This window comes from Nansenia antarctica (genome assembly GCF_963989245.1).
Source record: "Nansenia antarctica genome assembly, chromosome: 3".
NCBI lineage: Eukaryota > Metazoa > Chordata > Actinopteri > Argentiniformes > Microstomatidae > Nansenia > Nansenia antarctica.
In genome coordinates this window covers 17,627,934-17,636,989 of record NC_137688.1, presented here as the reverse complement: position 1 = coordinate 17,636,989, position 9,056 = coordinate 17,627,934, and the positions used below count along the sequence as shown (strand labels likewise).

At 42.7% G+C, this 9,056-nt stretch overlaps 2 protein-coding genes across 2 annotated transcripts; both read left to right on the top strand.

Moving 5' to 3' along the window:
• The first annotated feature begins 272 nt into the window (after nt 1-272).
• Nucleotides 273-2,550, top strand: chchd10 (coiled-coil-helix-coiled-coil-helix domain containing 10). The gene is made up of 4 exons (XM_080525905.1): nt 273-408; nt 753-975; nt 1,392-1,536; nt 2,402-2,550. Exons 1-4 carry the CDS (start codon nt 368-370, stop codon nt 2,419-2,421), a joined length of 429 nt encoding a protein of 142 aa, XP_080382031.1. The 5' UTR covers nt 273-367; the 3' UTR covers nt 2,422-2,550.
• A 358-nt stretch (nt 2,551-2,908) lies between these two features.
• Nucleotides 2,909-6,042, top strand: ddt (D-dopachrome tautomerase). Its single transcript, XM_080525445.1, has 3 exons — nt 2,909-3,081; nt 4,606-4,781; nt 5,216-6,042. Exons 1-3 carry the CDS (start codon nt 2,974-2,976, stop codon nt 5,286-5,288), a joined length of 357 nt encoding a protein of 118 aa, XP_080381571.1. The 5' UTR covers nt 2,909-2,973; the 3' UTR covers nt 5,289-6,042.
• Nucleotides 6,043-9,056: the final 3,014 nt, after the last annotated feature.

Here is a 9,056-nt window from a genome sequence, read left to right as displayed (position 1 = left end):
ACCTGGTGGCCCACTGACTGATGGCCGACTGCATTCACATAGCGGCTGAAAAGAATGTATTGCAAAAATCTCAATAGAAACGGTAAAACACAGACACATTAAAAAGAATAAGGGCAGCATCAATGAAAGGTAGAAGGTAGAGGAAACGGTAGAGGCGACACGTGGTACATTTCTGATGCTTTTCTGCTGCTCCGCCCTCGCCTCGCCGGTGACCTTACAGGCCACCGTCCTTCGCAGTCTAATCGAATACTACCCGTCTTTAAGTAACAACAGCAGGCTTTAGACGCGCATTAGATTTCCATATACGAATACAAGTCCTGAAAGAAAGGCTTGAATAGATACACAAGAGCCTAAAATACATCAAAAGATGGCACGAGGAAGCCGCAGTCGTACTTCTGCACCCGCGAGGTAAGTCTTGAACGATTAACAAACAATGTTTTATCAGCAACGTTGTAGTCCAGAGTTTGATACATATAAAGTCTATTGGTTGGTAGTACCCTTTGACACTTCATGACAGTTACTGGTCGTCACTGTAACTACAGCCATGTCAACCTGTCATGTAACACCTTCATACATCATATGTCACAGGCCTTGGCTAATGTGGGTGGTCATGTTGTAAGAACAGATAAAAGGTCTTTTTTTCACATTAATGTTTGCATTTAGTGTTCTGTGTGTATGACCTTGCTGCATGCTGAGTGTGTGTGGCCATCTCATGACCATTATATTCAGTGTGTTATCTTCTCTATCTCCAGCCCAGCTCCATCCTACGCCCCGGCCCCGGCCCATGCGCCCCCTCCCCCCTCTGCCCTGGCCCCTGTGTCTGCCCAGCCCAGCATGATGGCTCAGATGGCCACCACGGTGGCCGGTGTGGCCGTAGGGTCAGCCGTGGGCAGCGTTTTGGGCAGTGCCCTCACAGGCGCCTTCAGCGGAGGCAGCAGCAGCCCAGAGCCAGCCAAGCCTGCCAGCACATACCAGGTAAAGTAGGTCATCACAGCGACAATAGGAGGGAACCGGTGACACACCGTGACGCAACTGGTGACACAGTGGATGCATTTTCTTTTTGTAACTTTTTTCACCTTTACTTCGCTGTAGTCGTTCCCACTGAGGTCAAGGTACCTCTGTCAGACCTGTGAAGACGTTTTACATGTTAACCATTTAGCAGACACTTTTATCCAAAGCGACTTACAATTCGAGATTACAGGGACAGTCTCTGTGTGTGGAGTAATTTAGGGTGTCTTACTCAAGGGCACACTAGTGGTGGTGTTCCCAGGTGGGATTTAAACTCATGACCCCATGAGCACTCGTGAGCACCAGTCCAACTCACTCTCAGTTCACTGTCTATGAAGACAAGGCAGCTCAGCGTTGTTGATCACCTCCCTCTGCCATTCCAGGAAGCTCCTCGACCAGCCCCCTCCCAGTCCACCAGCCCGTGCCAGTTTGAGGTCCGACAGTTCCTTGACTGTGCCACCAACCAGGGAGACCTCACCCTATGTGAGGGTTTCAACGAGGCTCTCAAACAGTGCAAGCACTCATATGGTAAGGCTTCTACTAATGGTTGATCGATCATGTACCTAGTCTTAGAAACCAGCCCTAAAACCACTACCTTCATGCAATAGACGTCAAGGTGTTGAAAAGAAACAGTCGCACCGCCATTTGAGTCGCTCCAACCGAGTCTCGAACTTGTGACCTCTTACTTGCCAACACACCTGACTCTCTCCTCAAATACCCGATGTACACCAGCTACGCTATCAAAAAGCTAGCAATTCAACAGTGCGGGTAGGTAGAGGTGTTTGAAGTTGCGGAGTGAGTTTACCATCTCAACTTACCATCTCAAAGGACTGGATATGGTGACAATAGAATATTTGGATATTTCAGTATTTGTCTGGTTTAAAGTAGACCTCAAATTACCAATGAATATTAGAACTGCCACATACTGTCTGTGCTTGCTTTGTTTTGTGCGGTGCATGTACTCACTGTGGTATAAATATGTATAGGTCAAATTCATTTGCTAATACACTGTTATTACATTTCCTAAACAAATCAAAACCAAAAACATTGAATGTACTCACCTGATAGCATATGCATTCAACAAGTTTATTATATTAAGTTATCGTCATCTGTGTCTATTACATTATAAATGCAAACTTTATTAAGCTACATTATTGGTATGTTATTACATTATCTGTTACAACCCCTAATTAAACATTTAGCCACTGCTTTGCTATATAATTTGAATTGGTCATAAATGATTCATTACATTTACATTACATTTTTGGCATTTAGCAGATGCCTTTATCCAAAGCGACTTACAACAAATACATTTGACTAAGTAAGTGAATCATCTTTCTGTCAGATTCTGTCATTTTAAGAATGCATTGACCTTTTCTTTTGTTTTCTTTAGGTGTCACATCACTGGTTTGAAGCCACTCCGATGACAATCTGAACTCTCCACTGTAAACAAGAAAAAAATGTTTCCTCATTGTTGACATGAAATATGCTGTGATGGTATTTTGGTAATACATATGATTGTGAAATAAAGAGCTGCTATTTACTTTCTCCTGGATGCCTCTTTGCTGTTTTTACTGTCAGTCAGAAATATTTTTATTTTTATTTCCCAATTCAGACCATACAAAACGTGTGTTATGGAAACACTGAAGGAGAAAACTTCAGGGCCCAGTTGTTCAAAACGTTTGGATACTTTGGATCAGATTGATGGATCTGATCCTGGATAGCAAAAAAGGAATCAGGATCATTCTGATCCAGATTAGGTTTTGAACAACTGGGCCATGATCATTTATTCGCCTAGTATTCCCCCTCCTTCTCCCCCTTGATTCGTCGGTGGGAACCGACCAATCACAGATCCAGATGAATAGGCGTTCCTATGACCAATGGAGAGAGATGTCAATCACAGTCCGGTGAAACTCCAGCAGGATCTCTAGCCCTTTCTAGTGTGTGTCCGCAGAGAATTAAACCATGCCTTTTATTGATTTAGAAAGTAATTTACCTGCCAGTAAGTTCCCCGAGGACTTCTTGAAGAAGATGTGCTCCGCAACTGCTGCTGCTCTTGGAAAACCCGAAGATGTGAGTATTGTTGTAAAAAAGTAGTTTAGTTCAGAATCATATGATTTAGTTTCTATGATAGTAGGCCTTCTCTAAACTGTTATTGCCACCTGTCCATAGCGCCATATGTGACTCGTATGATTTGTACATTGCATTTAGTTGTTGTGTGGTAGACTATATAATAATAGTCAGAGATCGGCTAGTGTAGGTTTAGCTATTAAGAAAGGATATAGGTCGCGTTCAGACATGATTTTTGTCTAACTGTTATTTAGACACCCTGGTTTTAGTTTGTCACTGAATGTTTATTAATGTTATATGCGCATTGCGCAATCACGGCTTGCACCGACTATTTCTCTATATCAGATCGATCGAGAAATGTAAACCGGAGAGACTCAAAACGTGAGTCCTTCCTACAGCCTCCGGGTCGCCCATGTTCCATTGGCCGCCTGTAGACGGCAGCATCCGCTGTGGAGAGAGGTTGAGTCTCTTCGCTTTACATTTCTCTGGCGCTAAAACGCTAAAACGCTAAAACGCTAAAACGCTGACTCAGTTGGAAGCAATGCATTGACCTTAACACATGGCAACTTTGATCTCCAGACACTATCACACATCTGATATCAAAGACTTCAGATGATGTTAGTAGACATTCTGTGATATGACCCCAGCTTCACAACTTTTACTCTTTAGACAAGAAAGCTGCATTTAGTAACTGTTTACAATATTATTATTATTATTATTATTATTATTATTATTTTACTATTTGCCCTTGTTAGAAACTTCCTTGTGTCCTCTCCTCCGTCCTGCGCTCACTTTCTACTAAAAACGCATTGGAGGATCTTTTAGATATTCTCTATCAATGGCGTTTGAGAAGGAAGCGAGTGGAGGACGAAGGAGAGAACAAGGAATCGTTAGTGGTCCTCTGTGGCTCAGTTGGTAGAGCATGGCTCTTAACAACGCTTGAGTTGTAAGTTGCTTTGGATAAAAGTGTCAGCTAAACACACACACACACACACACACACACACACACACACACAAAATAGAGTTTCTAACAATTGAGAAATGCCTCATTAAGAAAAACATCACCTTTGACTCCCAGTCACTATCAGTATGATGCGTTTATAGTATCTTCAGATTGTAAATGGACTGCACTTATACAGCGCCTTTATCCAAAGTGCTTTACAACGGCCCACATTCACACACACCAATGGCGGCAAGCTACCATGCAAGGCACCGGCCTGCTCACTGGGAGCAATTTGGGGTTCAGTGTCATGCCCAAGGACACTTCGACATGTGGCCAGCCGTGGCTCGAACCGCCGATCTGCCAACCTTGCGATCATTAGACGCCGGCTCTACCTCCTGCGCCACAGCCGCCCACTAGGCTAGTGAGTAGTCCTTGGACTGTGTTGTATCAACACAATGTTTATTATCACCACCAGTTCTATCGTGTCTTTACTTCTTGGATTGCAGTTAACCATTGTGTGGTGGCCTAGCCAGGAATGATGTAAGATGGCATTCAAAGTTCATTACTTCATGTCATTTTTGCAGAGAATAATCTTGGTGGTGAAGCCTGGCCTGCCCATGCTGATCGCTGGGAGTTGCTCTCCGTGCGTGTTGCTCTCTGTGTCGGCCATCGGGGTCACAGACACCGCAGAGAAGAACAAGGAGCACAGCGCCAACATCTTCAAGTTCCTGACCGGAGAACTTGGTCTTCCTGAGGACCGGTTAGTATCACTCTGTGTTGCACTACTCAGTATTGACAGCCAAAGACTCCTGTGCCGTTATGAGGACATAGGCCCACCGACTGCTTCACACTGACTGCACCCTGTTATGTTGTTTTTGCACTTGAATTTAATTTCTTTGCTTTCTATGGGACAATGCGCTCCACCTCTCTGAAAATAATTATACTGTTGTGCTTTTGAATCTGGCTTTACTCTAACAAAAAAAATATATACAGTGTGACTGGTAGCTAATTTAAGCCATTTTTGGATTTGTTGTGATTCATTCATAGAAATTAAATGCAGAAGTGGATTATAGTTTATGGGGAATGGAAACATTTGAAGCTGGATTAATGTAAAGATTTATACATAACCTAACAAATGAGTTTTTGTCATTTGAACATTGGTATCCAATGATGCTTTTAACTTGTATTTGACAGGATTGTCATCCGGTTCTACGCTCTGGAGCCACACCAGGTCGGAAAGAAAGGAACGGTTATGAGTTTCCTCTAGGAGGCACTTTATTCCACAACAGTTTTTTCTGGAGAAAAAAGAAACCTGGAAATTGATTTTCACCATTCCTTTGGACATGAGTGCCACATGATAATGTTTTACAGCCCCGTATACAATTATATCATCATGGAATTTGACCCTCAAATATAAGTCTTTAGTCACCTTGATTCCATTGACTTCTAGGTTACTACCAAACTGTAGCACTGCTGGAAAGCAGCATTCATGTGCATTTGTTGGCTGTAGAAGTAGATCAGCACATAACATACTATTTAAGATATTAAAGATAACATACTATTTGGTTTAGGATTGATAGGCATTACATATATCTTAAGTACTCAAGATATTAACAATTTTACAACCTTGGCTGTGGTTGAATCACTAAAACAGCCTCATTTGTATTTAACTCCATTAATACGATACTTGATAGCCATACGGTATTGTGTTCTTAGTCACCTTAGGGCCTCATTCATTCTGAAAAGTATGTCTTAAATGTAAAAGGAACATGTCAATATTATTATATAACATGCTGATATATTAGTTAAATATTGCTTATAGAACATTTCCTTCCATTTCTTTTAAATTTCAAGCACTTAGTAATTTGGCCTAGATGATTTGTGCCAAGAAGATTGTATAAATTCATTGCTTTTCAAGTTTGTCTATCTTAAAGTAAAGGAAATGTAATTATCACTTTGATGTCTGAAATGCCTCCCAATTGTTCAGTTGTTGCTTTGATGAATGAATGAATGAATGAATGAATGGTCTTTATTGTCATTAATACAGTGCAGGTACCATACAACGACATTTGGGAGGGGGGGCTCCCCTGGTGCTAGGAAAAAAATACTAAAAACAAGAAGGGAAAAAGAGCTGGTTTACATAAATAAAGGCTATATACACTATCCACTATACTATACTATACAAATAAAACACTGTGCTGTACTCTATGCTATGCTATAAATATCCTAACATTTCCTATCTCTGAAACCTTCTGTACACGAGGGTTGTCATATTGCACATAGTATTATTGCACATTCATTTAAAGTGTCGCAGTTTGCAGGTTTGAAATGTTCACAGTTGTATTTCAGTATTGCACTTGATTACAATCTAATAGCTGCCATCAAATTGTCTAGATTGTCCAGGGCCTGGAACCTAGGTCTTTGCTGTGTTCAGGGCCTGAATGGCCCTAGGGTAGAAGCTGAGCTTCAGTCTATTTGTCCTTGCGGACATGGTCCTGAACCGCCTGCCTGAGGGCAGCCGAACAAAGTGTTCGTTCCCAGGGTGGGATGGGTCTCTGGAGATCTTGGAGGCCTTCCTGAGGCAGCGTGTGTTGTACAGCTCTTCCAGAGAGGGGAGGGGGGCGCCGATGATCTTCTGGGCCGATCTCACGACTCTCTGTAGCGCTTTCCTCTTTGCGGCTGTGCAGCTGGAGAACCACACGCAGATGCAGTAGGTGATGGGTGGCTTTTAAACATTTCTTCACAAAATGGTTAAAAATGAGAGTAGAAACAAATTCATGAGCAGAGATTCATCTGGGGCAGCATTCATGGAACATCTTAATATCAGTTGCCTTGTTGGGATTGAGTAAACAGGATGCATATAAATTAATTGTGCATATTGCATATGGTACTAATGGACACCGTATCATGTTTACTTGAATTAGATCACTCATACTATAGTTAATCCAGGGTTGCGCCGTAAGCGTCTCCTAACTTCCACCAGTACAGAGACCTCTGTTCCATCCTTTAACCCAGCCTGGTGTGAGTGCAGTTCATATGTTGTTGTTTGTGTCTGCCTTGTGAAGCTGGTATTTATTCCTTCTAAGTTAGTGGATGTGTCCTGGCTCGTATGTGCATCTTTATGACATTGAGTTCTCCAGAGAGTGACCCTATTAATTTTATATACAGCACCAACCACTGGAAACCTTGCTCACAGCCATACCCAGCCATACACCTGATCTTGGAAGATAAGCAGGGTTGGGCCGGGTCAGTAATCATCTCAAGTCAAATCATCTTTATGATGATTTACACTATACTATACTTTTTATTATAAAATCACAATGTATAGAATCACAATAACATAAGCATAAAGACAGGAAATGCATAACGAACATCAACGGACACAAATCAAACCATATTAGGGACACGCTAAAGAATATAAGTGAGTTTTTAGCCTGGACTTAAAGGAATCGATGGAGGGGGCAGATCTGAGAGGGTGATGCTATTCCACAGTCTAGAGGCTGCGTGGTTGGGAGAACGCATGGGAATACCCAGTGACGTAAGCTTTTCACAACTTCCGCCAGTAGAAAGAAGAACTACTTTCAATACTTTATTGATCCCAGAGGGGAAATTATAATTCCCCCCTGAGACAATACACACACATGCACACTCCCAGGGAGAACAGAGCTCTGGGCACAGGGTCAGCCCCCATCAGGTGCCCCTGGAGCAGTTAGTGCCTTGCTCAAGGGCACAACGGCAGTGGTAGGATACCTTAAATATGATGCCGGCAACCCTCCAGTCACCAGCTCACCTCCGGCCAGTAATCAGAGGGTAGCTGGTTCAATTCCCACCCCGGGAGGGAGTCAGATGTGAGCTGGTGACTGGAGGTTCTTCTTCTTCTTCTTCTTCTTCTTCATCATCATAATGTATGTGTCCCAGTCAGCTGGGCTGACTTGTTGCACTACTGTCTCATATGCACTAGATGGAGCTATCTGCATAGTTGCAGCACCTAGAAGTAACCAGACTTGCAAGGACAAAAGATGTAAAACTGCATGTACATGCTACTCCCTCAAAACTTGGGAAATCTGTGGCATTGTGCTGTGTGATAAAACTGCACATTTTAGAGTTATTGTGACCAGCCTAAAAGTGTTGCGTTTATATATTTTTTCTGTGTAGATTGACTCATGTCTGCTCTCAGTGCGCACACTACTTCAATTAGCTCTTTCATCTCACTTTGTGCCTCATTAAGTTCCTTTCTACCTGGCTGGACATGTCGTGATTGGAGCAGCCTAGCATTCTCCTCTTGAATAATTCTGAGTTCCGTATGGAAATGTGAATGCAGGTAAGGGCTCTGCTAGTATGAGGGTGTATGATCAGGTAGAACATCACTTTCCAAACCTCTCTTCTGGATGTGGCCTGGGGCTATCTGAGGAAGCTCATAATGAGCAGCATTCCCATGGAAGCTACCTGAGTGAGTCTGGGATGCCTGGAAAGGGGGTCATCTGGACTGGACCCTCCCTTGGATGAAACACCCTCCTTGGTGTGGTAGGAGATGGTAAGCCCCATTGTGACAGGTCTCTTTGACGATATCCCATATAGACTATAGTCCACTTCAACGTCGTGAAGTCTGACAGGTGGATGTTTTTGCTGCTTAGGCCTCACATCAGGATACATCTCCATCTTTAATACTGTCATCTACTGTCTGTCCATCTTTAATACTGTCATCATCTCTCTCAGGATACGTCTGCTACATCAGGATACATCTCCATCTTTAATACTGTCATCTGCTCGAAGGACCATTTGTTGCTGAGGTAATTAAGTAGGGCTAGTTTGTCTTAGGTTTAGACAGTAAACAGGATGGTGCATCGGTAGTAATAGTAGTAGAAGTAGTAACAGTAGTAACAGTAGTAACAGTAGTAACAGTAGTAGCAGTAGTACAGTAGTAGCAGTAGTAGCAGTAGTAGCTCTGCTCAAGTGTTCTTCAGTTTGCACAAACTTTGGTCTGGCATCAGAAAATCACTCCTGTCTCTTGTCAAGATAAAGAGAAAAAATGACT